General features: G+C 38.4%; 2 protein-coding genes across 5 annotated transcripts in view; one reads left to right on the top strand and one right to left on the bottom strand.

The window, feature by feature from the left end:
- Positions 1-4,936, top strand: part of RFC1 (replication factor C subunit 1) — a 45,761-nt gene extending 40,825 nt beyond the window's left edge. For all 3 annotated transcript variants that reach the window (XM_054823274.1, XM_054823273.1, XM_054823276.1), the window contains 2 exons: positions 752-943; positions 1,279-4,936. In XM_054823274.1, the coding sequence (XP_054679249.1) occupies positions 752-943; positions 1,279-1,383 (297 nt within the window). In that variant the 3' untranslated portion in view covers positions 1,384-4,936. The remainder of the gene's footprint in view (positions 1-751; positions 944-1,278) is intronic.
- Positions 2,245-17,199, bottom strand: part of WDR19 (WD repeat domain 19) — a 47,302-nt gene continuing 32,347 nt past the window's right edge. For both annotated transcript variants that reach the window (XM_054823271.1, XM_054823272.1), the window contains 8 exons: positions 12,498-12,594; positions 9,673-9,797; positions 8,905-8,986; positions 8,139-8,289; positions 5,759-5,882; positions 3,979-4,055; positions 3,153-3,273; positions 2,245-2,361 (listed from right to left, as the gene is read on the bottom strand). In XM_054823271.1, the coding sequence (XP_054679246.1) occupies positions 3,159-3,273; positions 3,979-4,055; positions 5,759-5,882; positions 8,139-8,289; positions 8,905-8,986; positions 9,673-9,797; positions 12,498-12,594 (771 nt within the window). In that variant the 3' untranslated portion in view covers positions 2,245-2,361; positions 3,153-3,158. The remainder of the gene's footprint in view (positions 2,362-3,152; positions 3,274-3,978; positions 4,056-5,758; positions 5,883-8,138; positions 8,290-8,904; positions 8,987-9,672; positions 9,798-12,497; positions 12,595-17,199) is intronic.

The raw sequence follows: 17,199 nt of genomic DNA, 5'->3' as shown, positions 1-17,199 counted from the left end.
AAAGCCGGTACCTTTCCACAAGCAAGCTCCTGGCTATAACCTGTATCATCTTCATGTGTGGCATTGCCTTTCTTTTATTGTGCAAAGGAGGGAGACACAACCCTATTTGTTACGGTGTGGGCACTGAATTAAGAGGCCAGCTTGCAGCTTGTGTCTTCCGCAGTCTGGTTAGACTGAACTGCCAGACCTGGGGGCACACTCTGTCATGCTCCCGCAGAATCCAGCTAGTCCATCTCTGTGGTTGGGACCCTCATCTGGTACAACGTGAGCTTAAGCTTAAGTCCCTGCTACAAACCATGCAGGTGTGAGATCTGAACCATGATCTCCCCCATCTCAGGTTGGGTGCTCAAGGAAAGAGAAGAATCTTCTCTGCTGATACCTAAACCTACACTACTACCAGGTGTTTACACTTTGTCTGAATAAGCTGCTCTGGTGTGGCAGGTGTCCAGTGCTGCTGAGGGTGGCTTTGGTCTAAGTGACTTGGAGTAGGTGGCAGCAGAACCACAGTGCTGAAATTATTGGAGGCCTAAGCAAGAAGCAGCTGAAGATGCACACTCTACCTGAGGATTGTGTGGGACTTGCTTAAAATGAGCCTTCACCATACAGCTCTTAGATGCCTTCTGTGTCCTACATATCTTTCGTCACATCTTCCCAAACAACAGATGATGTGGAATCTCTAGCCAAGAGTTGGCTGGCTAACAATCTACAGTTCCTAAGCTGATGCTCATAGTGTTTCTTTTTAACCTAACAGGTCAAAGCAGCTTTTACACGTGCCTACAACAAAGAGGCACATCTGACTCCATATTCACTTAATTTTGTCAAGACATCTAAAAGGCAGTCGGGATCTGCGGTGACCTTAGAACTGAATGAAGACTTGAATGTGGAAGAGATCCAATCCGATGAGGATGAGCGAGATACTGTTGAAAATGATGCAATGATTAAGGTGACTTAGTTTCCTCAGTGTTAAACTACCACACTAGACTGTTTTCTTGTTTTCTAGTTACCTTTCTGGGACTTGTAACATCATCTGAATGGAAAAAAATAATTGTAGATATTGAATGCTCCTCATCTCAACTTTTAAATTATTAACTAGCAGTAATGTGAAAAAGTCTTAAGTTATTTCCATCTATTGCCTGCTGCTTGAGTGTTGGACCTAAGTGAGACATCACTGTGAACTCATGAATACTGCATCTAATTCCAAAACTTAGTAATGTTTTGACTTATGCTTTTGTCAGGTTGCAGTTGGATTTTTAAACTGTCTGCATATTCTGTTTGTAGCAAAAAAAGGCGAAGTCTTCCAAGCTGCCAAAAAGAGAGAAAAGTGAAGAAACAACAAAAAAAGAAGGGAAGAGAAAAGAGAAAACAAGACATCAAACAGAATAAAACCTTGCTGTGGATGCAGCTTTGCTTATCTAACTTCTGGCAGGAACAGGAAATGGATCCAGTGCTGGAGCTGGGGAAGTAGAACCAGTGAGTTGAAAATGCTCCTCTTATAGAGGTGATGTAGCTACTGTACTTTCACACTATGCCGTGCTGTACTTACTCTTAACGTGCTACAACGTTACAAGCTATAAATACCCTTGTGCAACAAACACTGGGGTGCATGAATATGATGAAAACGCAATGCTTAGTTACCTGGCATTTATGCTAAGTCTTCCTAGGACCTCACTTTTTTTCCTAATAAATCCCCTGATATTATGTGGTCAACTCTTGTAAATAGTACATGATGCAAAAAGCCCCCAAACCTAAATTGCGTATTTGTACATTGTAGAAATTAAGCAGTGTATAAAATTCCAATAAAATGTTTCACAGGAGTCTTTTAAAGTTTTGGTTAAGTTCACGGAGTGTTCTGTCTCTCTCCCCCTCTCTTTCCTTCTAAGGTTTTGGCTTTCCTGCATGTGCAGGATGTGGTGGTACTGTTTTCCTACAACTTCTCTTTTGTTCAGTTAGAGACACAGGAAAGCAGTGAGGGATTTAGTTCCAAAACCTGAGGAGCCCGTGCTTGTATGAGCTGTATCTTTAATCAAAACCAGAAAGGAATACTTAAAAAGAAAAGTTTAATAGAAAATAGTCATAAAAGTTCAGAACTGATGCTAAAAAAAGAGAACACTGAGGGGGGTGTTTTGCCACTCCCCTTGGTTTGTCTTTGGTGCAGATAAAATGCAAATTTTGTTTGGTAAGAAGAGTTATCCGTTTTATTACTATAATAAATCAAAGTACAAAATTTATCAAAAGCTAAATATTTACAGGCTATCACAAAATAGAAGTGACATGGTGGTGGTTGTTATGAAATCAGTGGGAAAAGATGTATAATGTAGTGATGGAGCTTTCCTTGCTGCTTGCCAGACAACACCTGCAGTTCTGAAAATAAACAGAGGTGGTTAGTCGTAGCCCAGGATATAAAGACTGTGATAGCAAACTACGTGGTTTTCTCACAGTGGAAAAAAATAATTAACAAAAATAATAATGTCACTTGTATGTTACTTTGACCTATAGCTAAGTTTTCACATAAGGTTTTTCTGCACTAGTAAATGTGCCTTCAAATGTCAAAAGCAAGGAAGAACTTTAACTTGTTGTCAGTTACCATTCCTTTAACAAAACCGAAGTCTTGGATCCAAGTGTGTGGTATAAACAGAGCAGTGGTCTTGGAAATACCAGTATCCAAAGCCAATACTATGTTGTTGTTACCCTGTGATAGATTCTTATATTCTGTTAAACATTAGAAGCTAAGACCATGTAACCTGCATTTTAGATCTGCTCCTTCCAGTGAGCATTTCTCCCTCTTCCTACACTTAAACACTTGTTGGTAGATCTGTAGAAAGATTTGATGATGTGGATTTGACATCTGCAAACTGTTCTCTGTGCTACCAAAGCACAATTGGTGCTCAGGAACATGTTCCCAACCAGAATGTGTTGCAGATAACGTCATCATAGAGGTGAACTGGTTTAAAGCCTCATTTAGCAACCAGGTTAGTTGCAGTAGCAAAACCGACCAGTGTTTACATGCCTGAGGGCAAAGAGGGCATAGAGCTGGGCCTTGGTATTCTGAGGCATAGGCCCAGGCTGTAGGTTAGATTCTTGAACGCTGCGTTGCCCTTGCAGGGAAAAACTCCCGCTGTCCTCTAGTAAAAAGTTCAGGCTCCAGCACATACCTCAATTTATTGGTCTCCATCTTCTGGTTTGAGGTACTGTGTGCAATCATTTATTTTCTTAAGATGAGCAATGTTAATCCGTTCAGAACACATTGGACAGATGTTTTCAGTCTGTAACATGCTGTTTTAAAGGAAGGGTGATTGGTCAAAGGATAATTCTAACATTTTTCAAAGGAACAGCTGGGTCTGAGCAGAAAGCATTGAGCAAAGTTCTGACCTGTGCTACATAACAACACAGGTCAGAGCAACAGCTGCTTCTGTCTAGGCAGAGCAAAGGTTGGTTTGGGACCTAACATCACAACAGGAAGGCTGCAGGAAAATTGGGCAATTAACACACATGCAAAGGAGCTTGGGCTAGAACATGAAGCCTGTACAGCTTCAGCCATCTGAACAGAGCTACCCCTTCCCATTATTGCACAGAGGATTACTGGGGAGAAGATATTATTGCTGCCTCAATGTGTACCCAACACTGGGGGTATTTTCTTTGTTTTTGTGACTGCTGCTGTGCCTGTGTTTCCTGTAGTCCATATCAGGTCTTCTCCCTGGAAGGAGCTGAGAACTTCCACAACCCCCCATCCATCTTCACGATGGTTCCTGTGGTTGGAGCCCTGCATCTCTGAGTTCTTTCTTTAGCCTAGTTTTTGGTCCACTTTGAAGCTATGTTCTGTATGTTAGATGAAACTTCCAAGTAAGGCAGATTCCTCTTTCACCCTCTGCCCCACCCTGGGCTGTTACATGTTTTTAGTACCAAATGAAACACTTTGCTGCTAAAATATGAACAAACATTAGAATCCTGCAACAGAACAGAAAACAAATTCCAACTTACTTCTTGAATTCTGAATAGAGGGCAGGGAAGTCACAGTGTGGGCAGACTGTCCAGTCATCCCGAACCATATGCCGACCCTGCAGGCAAAAGTCACAGGTAATTAAAGGGCATGTGCTTTCCTAGCACACTGGGTATTTGGTTTTGTACCTGTTCTTGTGGAAAAGTCTCAGCAACTGAGTTGTAAAGATTTTGAGTTAGAAAAAGCAAAACCATAATAGTGTTACTGTAGTAACTACAAAAGGAGCTCTCAGTGAGAGGCAGTGTTTTTGTTACAATTCCCATTCCTCTTTTAAAGAAGGAAATGTAAGACTGTATCGACTTACAATTTTGAAAATGCTTTTAGTTTGTCAATTCTAGAATGTTACCTGTGGATAAATCTGCTGGGACTTTTGCTGTTGCTTATGACATTCAAAAAATGTCCCCAAAGCCACATCACCTGAGCCCAGGAGGTCACATTCAATGCTGTCAAGTGACTGCCTTGCACTTGCCTCTTCAAACAGAAATTAGTTCCTCTCTCTAGGTATGGTTCACTAATTTGCTTTTGATACAAATAATTCATATGTACCTTTTCACTACCATGAAACACAACAGCACCTTGAACTACATGGAGAGATTTATGTTTTAATATGATGTGCAAGAGTAGGCTTTTGACACTGACTCTTGTAAGATACTTAAAAATGTTGCATTCCTGCTGATGTTACAAATACCTGTGATGTAAATGAACTATAACCAAGATGGAGCCTAAATAAATAATGTGAAATATACATGAATATGTACATTACATTTGGCCCATAAGCTATATTTAAAAGCCTTGGGTTTTTTTGTTTAGAAATGTTACCTTAAATATACTGGTCATCTTATTCTGCTAAACCAATAGAGTAAAAAAAATAGATAACTGCTATGAATATTTTTTTGTGTGACTATGACTTAATTAAAACTAAAGAATTAAGAATGCTAACTCCAACATTTGATTCCTGCTTAAGTAAATTTTGATTTTTCTGCAATTCTAGTGTGACAAATCACTCACTTAAACCTAGTAAAAATGAAGTATTAGTTATATAGTAGCCAACCTCAGAATTAAGATTTTGTACTGATGCTGGTAACAGGGGAATGCGTGGCTCTTCCACAGGGAAATGTACCTTATCTGCACCTTTTCAGTACACTCTAAAGTATCTTCAAACAAAAACTGTAAGGATCAGTAATATAAAATGCTGAGGTCACTGGCTGAACCATTATATAACCTCGGAATTGCCTAAAAAATTCAGATTTTTGAAGTGGGGTTTTATTGTTTTAATTTGAAGACCTGGCAGCCTGGAGTTTAGGGGCAGACAGCTGTGCCCTCCACAAACTCTGGTATGTGGAAAAAGAGAAGAGGGCTTCCATCGCTGCTGTTACTGCCTGGAGCACCTGAGCAAAGAGCTGAGCTAGGAAGGCACCAGCAGCATAGCCCTGGCTGTCTGTTCTCCCAAGTGCCCCAACTGTGCTGCACGCATGTGTGCTGGGTTGTTCAGGGAAATCCTGGTGCACCAGCTGCCTTCTCTGGAAGCTGAAGTCTTCCAGAACCACTTTGATTTTACTGTGCCTGTAACTTGTAGGTGGCAACTGTGGCCACTTGATGCTGGTAATAGACAAAAGAATGTTTTTTACTTATTTGGTAACAGCTTGGAAAAAAACCCCCAACAAACCTAACCTGCAAAATCAACTATCTTGAATCTACTAGCAAACCAAAGAAAAGCTTTGAGTTCATTCTCACGCTGCAGAAAATGCAGCGGACACTCACAGTTGCAATACAGTATGGGAGACTGTTTTTACAGCCGGGACACAACAGTTCGCACTCTGGCAGCTGGAATGCACAATACGGACATGCTGTTGTTGGCTCTTCTGTCTCTGTTGTGTCTGGACGTCTAGAAGTAAGAAACAAAGGTGAATAAAAACATCAGGCACTTTGAACTTGAACAAAGATGTTTTACAATGCCTTTCATAGTTAGTAAGTGTTTTTCCTTTGAGTTATTTACATAGCTTCCAGTTGCTATTTTATATCTAGCAGATAGTTAAAAGGAATTATCACCCAAGCTTCATCACAATTATGTAAACTTAGGACATTTTCTATTTCTATCTAATTTGAAACTATACAACCTTTTTAAAGCTATAACAGATCATAACACTTTGAAAGCTTTCAAAACTCATGGTCTATACATACAGAATATCAAGCTATGATTTCTTTATTTCAGTGTTTTTCTGTGGAAGGAGTGACCACAAAGACCTGAAGCAAGAACTACTAAAACTGGTGCCCTGGTAGGGCAATACAGCTTGTAACTCTGCCTTTCCCAGGCTTGTTTTCATCCACAGGTCTGCCCTGACCCAGACGTCACGTCACCTGGGGGGGGGGAACCTTACGTTTAATCTATATATCATTTATAGATTTAAGAGCTTAGATACACTTTTAGCATATTTTCCAATGAAAAGGATACATCCTTTCTAATGTTTTGCCTGGTAACCATGGTTACAGTTAGCTGGCTTCCTTCCTGAGCTTGATACTTTGTAGAAAGCCTCTACTAATTTCTCATTTTATTAGCCTGGGCATATACATTTCCCTTGTACTGGCCTGTTCTTTCTCTCCACTTACGAAATCTGTGGTATAGATATACACAATAGATTAAGAATGAATCAGTGTGGCTATTAGCATTGATGTCATATTTTAGAAGCTTACTGGAATGTTCTAGAAATATTAACAAGTAGGTAAGAGGGAAGAACTTTGCCTGAAGTAAAAAAAAAAAAAAGTTAAAAGATACTAAACAGAATAGGATAAACAAGTCTCATACATATCTGTGGTAACCTACTGTTGTTCTGCATGCTCATAAAATATAACAAGTGAAAAGAATGTGATGCCACAGCTTGTATACAATGTTCAGACTGATTCGGCCAGAACCAGCTTCAAAGAATTCCAGAACAACTTTGTGACAAGTAGATACGGGGGGGGGGGGGGGGGCTGCCAAAGCAAAGCCTATTGGAAAAAAGTTTTCACATGTAAGATGATGGACTCTGAACTGCTGTGGCTTAGGAGCAGGACCTTACAGTGGTAATATATGCTGCGAAAATATCAGCTTGCTTTAAAAACAGAGCAAATCAAGTAGCATGGAACACTGAGTCACTGTGCTACTATATAAATCCATGGGTTGCTCACATCTTAAATACAATGCATCATTTTGGTCCTGCCTCCTCCAAAAAAAGGTTGTACAAGAGTTTCAGAGAAAGGCCATAAGGATCAGTATCTATAAAAGAATAGCTACATAATCTGAGGCTCTTCAGGTCCTGAAAAGACATGACTGATAGGGAGGAAATGGAAAAAAAAAACCCACCACAAAAACCCCCCCATCTATAAAATTGTAAGTGACAGAGAAAAGGCTAGGTCTTTCCCAAGAGGAAAACTACAAGGCATCACATTAAAGTAGCTAGGGCCCAGCCTTGACACAATAGGACTTCTTGTCACAGGAGTCACCTCTCGCTAAAAATGTACATGGGTTCAAGTAGACATTGGATATGCTCCTGGAGAGCTTAGAGACTTCATAAATACCTAAAACCACCCATATGGGCTCAGCAAGTCCCTGCGCCTCAGGTTAGAGGCTAGTAGGATAAATAAGAAAAGCATTACATGTGCTTGCCCTGCTCTTATACACTCACTTATGCTTCCTCCTCTGGCAGAAAGTACCGGCTAGGATCTATCAAAAGAGAACTTCAGATAAGGAAGAAAATGTCAAGGATTCATCTATTTTTATTTGCCCTTCCATTCTTTTTTATCTTAGCCATTGAGTCAGTAGGGTAAAGCACAGAAGACCATAGTGCTGATGCTGTAGTAGCTAACAGTTCACATGTACATTCCTAACTCAACTACAACCAAAGCCGTACGGACAAGATAGAAAACATTACTGCTGGCTAGGAAGCATTTTACATGCACATTGCTTTTAAGGTTTATCACATCCAAGGGAACAGAAGAGACACTAATTTTCAGAGAAGGGGAAATGGTTCTTAGCCTTCCAAATTTGAGACAGTGCAATAATATGAAAACAGGATAAAGCCTGTAGGCTTTATGAGCAAAAATAACTTTACAAATAAAGCTTTGATATTGTGTACATTTGAAAGTACAGATTAACACTGCTCACCTGACCATTGCTTCAATTTTCTTTTTGTATTTAAGATCTATTTTATTACGATATTCAGGTCTCATCAACATAGCAGCAAAACTGAAGGCTGAGTTCTTCAATCCTGCTCTATGACACTCAATTACAGTTGAAGTCAAAATTGGCACAATGTCTGTAAGAGAATGAAACAATGACATCAAATATTTATTTACCAATATTAATGCTGAAAGCCTTTGAGCTAACACAGCTAAAAAGGTAGTGATGAAAAATGACAGTATATTTCTTCTTCCTCATGGTACACAGTTGCACAATTTGTGCAATTCCTGTAACCGCATACAAGAAAATCATGGTTTCACTTCTCACTGCCTTCCATTTCTGAAGCTCAACATGGCAGCAGAAATGTTTTCACTATAACCATTTCTCCCAAATCTGATCTGCACTCTTTAAATTCTACATCTTAGTCTACATTTTCCATGTACCCAAAAAGTATTTTCAAAAGAAGACTGATTAAAATTTTGCGATAAAGTCACAGACCCAATCAGCTCATTACATATGATCCTGAGACTTTCTGTGTGGTTCAGGCAGCTCAGCACTGCATTTATGCAGGGACCCACCCTGAAGGCTGTATATCAAAGAGCTATCCTGCAGAGGACAGCAGAGCACGCTATGTATTTACACGTTGTCGTGTGCCCTATAGGATCATAGGAGGAGAATGTACCTTCTAATGCAATGATTAAGGAATTGTCCTGTAGACTACAGCATGCAGTTCTACGCTGTCAGCACTTACGTGATGGGAACTTGCTGATGTTGTTGGCTACACGTATAAGCATACGTGCTCCCTTCAGGTGATCACCACGTTTCACGTAAGTCTGGAATACAACAATCATATCCAATTAGCTGCAGCCTTTAGAGAGTAATTCCTGCAAGCCTGCTCTTGGCATTCATCCTTCCAGGAGCTGCACACCCACAGCTCTTTCACAAAACCAAGCAGAGGTGTTACCATGCACTAGAGAAAGGACCACAGATTTGATAGCAACTCTTTCCCAGAACAGTCTTTCTGGCCCTCAGCCCACTATTTGCCTGCTCTTACCTCACTGCTGGTAGAGAGGGAGGCCAGAAGCTGGATGTAGGCTGAATGCACGTCCTGATGGGCCGTGGTTTAACTACTAGAAATCATTTGAGCCCCCCTGCTTCATTTCAGTTACAGAAAAGCAGTCATCTACTTGTAGATGATAACACCACCACCACTAATAATAAAACTACCACCACCACCAAATAATAGTACTAGTAACAACATTCGTAAGTATGAATGCAAAAGAAATACAGGAAGCCATATGTGGGTTTTAAATTATTCAGTATTTAAAAAAAAGAATATGCTAATCAAAGAGGCAGAAACAACCATGGATTGTCTTCCTGAAGCTTGCTGTTAGCATGCACTTGGATTCTGTGATACAACCTATATGACAATGGAATTTATGTATACAGAGCATCCATATGTACACTTCAATAAATGAGACTGCAACTTATGCCTAAATTCAGGTTCTCAATTCATTACCTTCACTAAAATATAGCTGTGTAGAATCATAAGGTTTGTAGCCATCTCAGAAGGAATTTTAATCTTCTGGGTCTTTAACTCTGAATACATACTGAAAAGAACATCATGTGCATTTCGGTAGTTTCCTTAAACAACAGGGAATAGTAAATGTAAGTTTTCATAACAATTTCTTTACTAATAATATACACAGAAGCTAACCAGGAAATTATGTTGATTCTTAGAGCAAAACATTGGCACGACAATTTCTTTGGAAAGTCACAAGCAGTTGCTTGTCACGGTATCCTAAACGATTTCAGCCAGGGAGTTAAATAAGAAAAAAAAATCACACTTGGAGATGTCATCTAAACAGTAGCAAAATACATATGTGGATGACAATTTCATATAATGAAACTTTAAAAATGGAAGATGCTGTATCCAATACATTGCTTCCACAATAAAGAGGAGAAAAGGTATTTTTAGAGCATTTAGAGATGTTACCTCTTTTTGTTCTTCAATGTCAGCTATTCAAAAGCTGTTGTTTAAATGTTAATTTAACATACTTTTATTTATCATTTGCTTTGGCAACTCCTTGCCTCTGCAATCAAACAAACCCAAAACCTTTCAGACAGATAATTAAAATTTGAATGTTAATTCAGTAGATTATACTGCTTCAAGGTTACTATCAAGGATTGTCCAGAAACCACAGGATTTCATTAAATTATCAACTTTTTCCCTCTATCTATATTTCTCTATCAGCAAACGCTTCTACTCTAGAGAGCGATTTGTTATGTGTTGTTACACACTAAAATTGAATCAACCAGTAGAATTTGCGTGAGGCAGCTAAGTATCACTCCAGAATTAGTCGCTGCAAAATGACATTAATTTTTCATGCTGTATTACTAAGTCTCAGTATAATAGGATCAGTCTTAAAATCGTATGATTACGTAAAAACAACTTAAAGGAAAATTGCACATAAAATGGTATACCCAAAGGAAAATACCACAGTTTGACTTTTAAGGAAAGAATAAACTATAGTGGTGTAAACTTCAGAATGAAACTCATTGAAATCTCCTGAAGGAAGAAAGGGACAATCTAAAACTGTGCCTCTGTGAAGGAAACAGTTACTGCAGGATCAGTGATTTTAGAGAGAAAAATATTGTGCTTATTATTACACTGTTGCAGAACAAATATATACCATTAGGGAGTATGAAATACAGTATGGAAAACCGCATCTTAGATATAAGTTTTCAGATTCAGAGAAGCTAGCAAATATTTAAACCCTTAAGCCTTTACATTTCCTGCTTAAATAATTAGCACAAATGCAAGGCTCAGTGCTGGGTCCTGAACTTGGGTCACAACAACTCTAAGCAATGCTACAGGCTTGGAGAAGAGTGGCTGGGAAGCTGCCTGGTGGAAAAGGACCTGGGGGTGTTGGTCAACAGCTGACTGAATATGAGGCAGCAGTGTGCCCAGGTGGCCAAGGCCAACAGCATCCTGGCTTCTACCAGGAATAGTGTGGCCAGCAGGACTAGGGAAGTGATCGTCCCCCTGTACTCGGCACTGGTGAGGCTGCACCTCGAGTGCTGTGTTCAGTTTTGGGCCCCTCACTACAACAAAGACATTGAGGTGCTGGAGCGTGTCCAGAGAAGGGCAAGGAAGCTGGTGAAGGGTCTAGAGCGCAAGTCTTATGAGGAACGGCTGAGGGAACTGGGGTTGTTCAGCCTGGAGAAGAGGAGGCTGAGGGGAGACCTTCTTGCTCTCTACAACTACCTGAAAGGAGGTTGTAGCCAGGTGGGGGTCAGTCTCTTCTCCCAAGTGACAAGTGACAGGACGAGAGGAAATGGCCTCAAGTTGTGCCAGGGGAGGTTTAGATTGGATATTAGCAAAAATTCTTCACTGAAAGGATTATCAATCATTGGAACAGGCTGCCCAGGGAAAGTGGTTGAGTCACCATCCCTGGAGGTATTTAAAAGATACATAGATGTGGTTCTTAGGGATGTGGTTTAGTGGTGGACTTGGCAGTGCTAGGTTAATGGTTGGACTTGATGATCTTAAAGGTCTTTTCCAACCAAAATGATTCTATGATTATTCACTGCCATGAACAGAGAATGGTTTGGGTTGGAAGGGACCTTAAAGATCATCTAGTTCCAACCCCTCTGCCATGCTGGGCAAGTGTTTGAGTGATTTTCCACTCCTTAGCCAAATGCTGGGGAGCAGTCCATAAATGTTCATTTGCCTGGGCTGTTCCTGAGGCTTCTTAACTTACTTGAAATGAAAAGCAAGCAGTGTTATGGTAGGGCTGTTGCCATGGCTACAGAGGAGCGCGAATAACGGAGGTGATAGCTATTTTGCTTCGAGCCCTATCCCTTCTTAGTACTTTTCTCTATTTCTAACTTCAGCTACCTATTACAGGGGAAAACAAGGCTTAAGTAAGCAGGTATCTGATACTTCAACAGAAATCATCTCCTGTGTAAATCTCTCACTGAAAAAAATCATGTGCAAAGTCTAAAAGATAAGTATCCAAGTCAGAAACTGCACGTAGAAACCTCAATTCTAAGATCTGTGATACACAAAAAAGTAAAGTTGCAGGCAATCTTAATCACTATGTCTACTTGAATGTAACAAGAAATGCAGATATTTTCCAGATATTTTCTTTTTTCAAATATTTAATATACAGGTATGAATCCCAACCTTTTCAAAAAGGCTACTTCAAAATTAAACATGAATATAATTAAAAGAACTGATACATGTCTTTTCCAAGTATAATCCTATATAAATAACAGTACCCTAAGTACTGCAAGGCTGTCATGTCAGAGATGCTGTCATATCAGAGAAAACAGACTTACCTGAACACTGCTCCTCCCTGGCAATTATTATAGCAGTTCTGGCAGCTTCTCTGTATTGCTTTAGTGCCATGTATAAGCGGAATAGGTACTTGGCATCCTTAATTAAATCATACAAAAGCAATTAATACTAATTGAATACATACTACTGTATTCCCTTTCTTTACCTGCCCATCCCACCACCACATTCTTCAAAGCAAGTGGACAAACTCGCTTGTTTTGTGAAGAGCTTTTTGTTTCACTATGCTTTAGCAATGCTACAGTCACCTCCAAGTTTTGGCCGTTAGGACAGTCAAATAAACACCCACACTGAGGACCCTGACGGAGTTGTGGCAGTTAGTTGCCAAGCCCTGTCAATATGGATGCAGAAAGCTGCAGACCGTTAGGCACAGAGACACTTGTACAGGTGGAAACCCAATCACTTCAGACGTGTAGGCATTTGTGGTGTCACAAAAGAATCAAAGGACTCCTTTTAGAAACCGAAATATTGCTAGAAATGTTTAAATTGTACTATGGATCTAGATGCAAACATTGCTTAGTGTGGATAAGGGTGATAAAATCTGGCCATTAAAGAGTGTATTGTTCTGGGATCAGATGGCAGACATCCAAGACACCTAAAAAATTGAAAATTATGGGGACAATCAGCTAACAAAATGCATAAAATTTATAATTTGTTATACTATGTTCTTTTGATATATTACATGACTTGAGAATGGCAAATATAGCAAATGGTTCACCCAAGAACTGGCAATCCAACAGCAGGAAAATTAGTGAAATAATTTAAAAACAAAACTTTAAAAAACCAAGATGGCAGCACTGAAGAAAACAAACATGAATTCTATTTTTGTAAAGTATACTCAAATTTTGAGCAGACTAGTAAAGAAAAAAAAAAAGGAATCAACAAGAGAAAAAGAGAATTGGTCTTTCATAAGGATTTTGATAAAATACTCAAAAGAAGTAATTCCTAAAAATACAGCTAAAATACAAAATAAAATGACCTTGTTTATGATGAAAAGGAACTATTAAATGAAAAAAATCAAAACCGGACAGCGTCACTATTTTATATCTTTAGAAGTGATTTATAAAATGGGATCAATAAAAAGTAGTGTCTGTATACGACAATTTTTTAACCAGTAAATCAAGATTAAACTGAGATATTGTATATAATGGCATGATTCCAACTTGAATATACAAATCAGAAAAAAGACAGACATTGGTAGCCTTACAGACAGCTTAGCAAAAAAACCAAACCAACTAATTCTGCAATATTAGTAGTGAAAACAAGCATTTACAATGTGTATTCTGTGTTAGATGGAATAAGAATTTCTTTAAAAACAATGGTACTAATCAATGGCACTAATCAATGGCGTGCTGTTCTCTAGAATACTGTGTGGGTTTTGTATGTAAGTCTCAGACACATAGCAAAAAAAGCAGAAATTCAAAGGAACCGAAATATGAAAGGTACAGACATTTCCTTATAAAGACGACAACTGCAAAGATTAACTCTCTACTTGAGAGGCAAGGAAAAAAATGACGAAAAATCACAGAAGTAAAAGTGAGAAAGACTGGCATACAGAAAGAAAAAAAGGCAAGTCAAATTCTTTTTAACTCACAATAATTCCTCTTTTTAACTCACAATATAAGGAAAAACATGAAGTGACCAAAAGTAATTACTTTTAAACTAATGATGGAGCAGAATTTTAAGTAACACATGAGTAAAAGGTCGAACATCCTAAGAACCATAACTTAACAATAATGAAATGGTTATCTGGATAATGAAGTAACCACAACCACTTATATTAGTGGATATTATTTATCCACTGTAAACTGCCTTAAAAAAGGAAAATTGCTATTCCTGCAGCAATATTCTGCCACAGCAGAAGGATCCTGTCCCAGAACAGACCAGTGGTCTTATATGGTATTTGCCATGTCCCTAATTATAGTTTACTTAAATAATATATTTAAATGACTTACATGGCAGCCATATGTAGAAAAAAATATAAAAGTAGAAGGCATTTAAGAAAAATTAGTATCATGTTTTACTTTCCTATTCTTCCCTTTAAAGTCAGCCATTTTAAAAGCAAAATTGCAGGAAGGAATTTTCAATTGACAACACATTTCCTAATGTCTTTGGAAAAAATTATTGCAGTCTAACTGATCTTAGTTAGATATCATTAGATAGCCATGATTTTAGTTTAGTTTCGCATTTTAAAACACATGTACTTAGAAAATATGCACACAGAAAACAGCAGAACCTGGCTAGTTAATGGTCCCTGAAAAATTTCAGAAGAACAGACATGACAAATTAAGAGTCTTTACACATTGAAGTTAGAAATGCAACAGTTGACATTTACGAAGTAGTTTATAATTAGTCAGACAATAGTGTGGCAAAATTTTGGTAAGCATAATAATTTCGATAATACGGTATTTCATTAAAATCCCACATAACTGTTGGCTACGAAAGATTTAACGCAATCAGGCTGCTGCGAGCAATGATCTGGTTTGAAGATCAACGTTTGAAAGGATTAGCAAGTTTCTGCTGCATGGCTACTTTAAGTTCACTCTTACTTTCACCTTTACAAAAATACCACCACATAAAAGCTGCTATTCTCTAAAAACAACCCCATTTGCTTGATAATTTCAAAAACACTGTCTCCATAGCATATTAAGGATAAAGATGAACTGGTTTTTAAGTAGATTTTTAAAACAAATATGTATGAATTGATAAAGTAAAATTTTGTTACTCACTGAGAGAGACTATGGCAGATTGGATTAAAGCATTCAGAAGAACAAGAGAGTGCTTTTAAACAAGGAAAAGAAAGCTCTACATTGAAATTCAAAACAATGTTAAATGTGGCAATTACGGCATTCACAAAATTCCTAAGTGTTTTCTAAAATCTTTACAACCTCTTCACTATGGAGATCACCCTGTAGCTTACTTCCCTTACCCAGTCCTAAGCACTTCTTTCAACCAGATGGCTAGGCTGCTGCTCTTAGAAAAGAGACTGGATGCTACAGTTTCTGTCCACCCAACTTTCAGCATAAATATGAAATTACTTTTGCTTACACTGATGCTGAACATATTTTTCATCTATGGCTTCAAAGAGCTTCACTCTTTTCTGGTCTCTTGCAGCTGAATTTTGTTTCTTTCACTATGTTTTGCTTCTCTCAATTTTATTAATGTTTACATTTCAAGTTAGAGGTAAACAGTATGAGGTAAATAATAAAGAGATAGAAGGGTGGTCTGGTGGGGGGTTTTTTGTAGTTTTTTTTTAATTTTATAAAAGCAAAGTTGGCTTGGCCATCAACTGTCCAGTGTCTCTAAAAGTCTAAAATATCAAGCCCTTAATCTCTAGGCACCAAACAAAGAGGAAAAACCCAGAATTTCTAATCTCCCAACAGAATCATAAACCACAGCTGTAATATTAGGGGTGAAATAAATTTACTGCACTGAGACCGTATCATCTCAGTTGTTACCAAGCCTTACTCCCCTCAGTAAGGCAGAACTTATGCTTTCATACACGTAATTTTGCACCTGACTGTATTTCCTGTGAGTTTGTATGAGACCTTAAATTCCTTGACTAAGGAATTAATAGCAAACTACAGTGTCCGCACCTGAGGTCTGGCTTTCACAGTAGAAAAACATGGGTGCAGCGCCACTTAGCTCACATTCAAGCTCTGCTGTAACAGGCAGTAAAACTTGAGCCACTTAGTTCCCTGAACTCAAGCCCAAATATGACTGAATGTACTATAACCTCTACAGACATCCAAGCCAAAAATGGACTGTGAAGCCTGTTTTTCTATAGCTCAAACTCAGAGAAACCAGATAGCCCATCAGCAGTCACTCTGCAAAAGAGCTGTTGGTCATCTTAAGCTCAAATGCTGCTGTTCTGATGTCTAACATATTTACAGTGGACATTTTTAATTTGTCCTGGAAAAAATACCACAAACATACCAACGGAATATGGTCAAAATCCACTACTTATGTTGTACATATAGCACAGATCTAATCTATATTCTGCTTAGTTTGTGAATGATCCTCTTCTTTTATTACCAAACCTATGGCATTGGCAACTAATATAGAAAGATCTGTCAGCAAGTATCTTCCAACTCCCAAATCAGTATATACAAGAGAGAAAAAGATGAAATAGTCTACCAGTCTGCCAAAAGCCTTTTATTACACCCAGTGAATAGTTTGCTTTTAAGAAAGGAGCAGGAAACACGGAAGAAAGGGTAGTGTTCCTTTCTAAATTTTAACAACTGATCACATGACATTAAAATAAGCCTCATAGCACAGAGCACCTCTTATCTCACAGAGCATAAAAGAAAAAAATGTAAGGTTCTAAGGATCCAAAGATTTTCTATGACAATGAGTGAAAACATAAAAATCAGTGTCCACGGTATTTTATTCTCCTATTGTTAATCAAACTTCCATGTTAGGAAGGTCTGTCACCAAAAATCTTCAAATGTGCTTCCTGGGTTTTAAAATTTTCTATCATAAATATGTAATTTTATTTTCCAACACAGAACACAAACTCTGTGGTTTAGTTTACAGAACTACAGCCTGTATCTGCAGATGAAACTGACTCATGAATAATCAATTCAAACTTTAAATACTTCTACATAATAAGAAATCCAAAAAGAGAAGTTTTTTTAAAAATAAGATTTAACTATCATATGCATATCCACATGAAGCTGTTACATT

The sequence above is a fragment of the Grus americana genome, chromosome 4 (assembly GCF_028858705.1).
Source record: "Grus americana isolate bGruAme1 chromosome 4, bGruAme1.mat, whole genome shotgun sequence".
Lineage (NCBI taxonomy): Eukaryota > Metazoa > Chordata > Aves > Gruiformes > Gruidae > Grus > Grus americana.
Note: the sequence above shows the minus strand (reverse complement) of the source record. Positions and strands in the feature narration are given on the sequence as shown.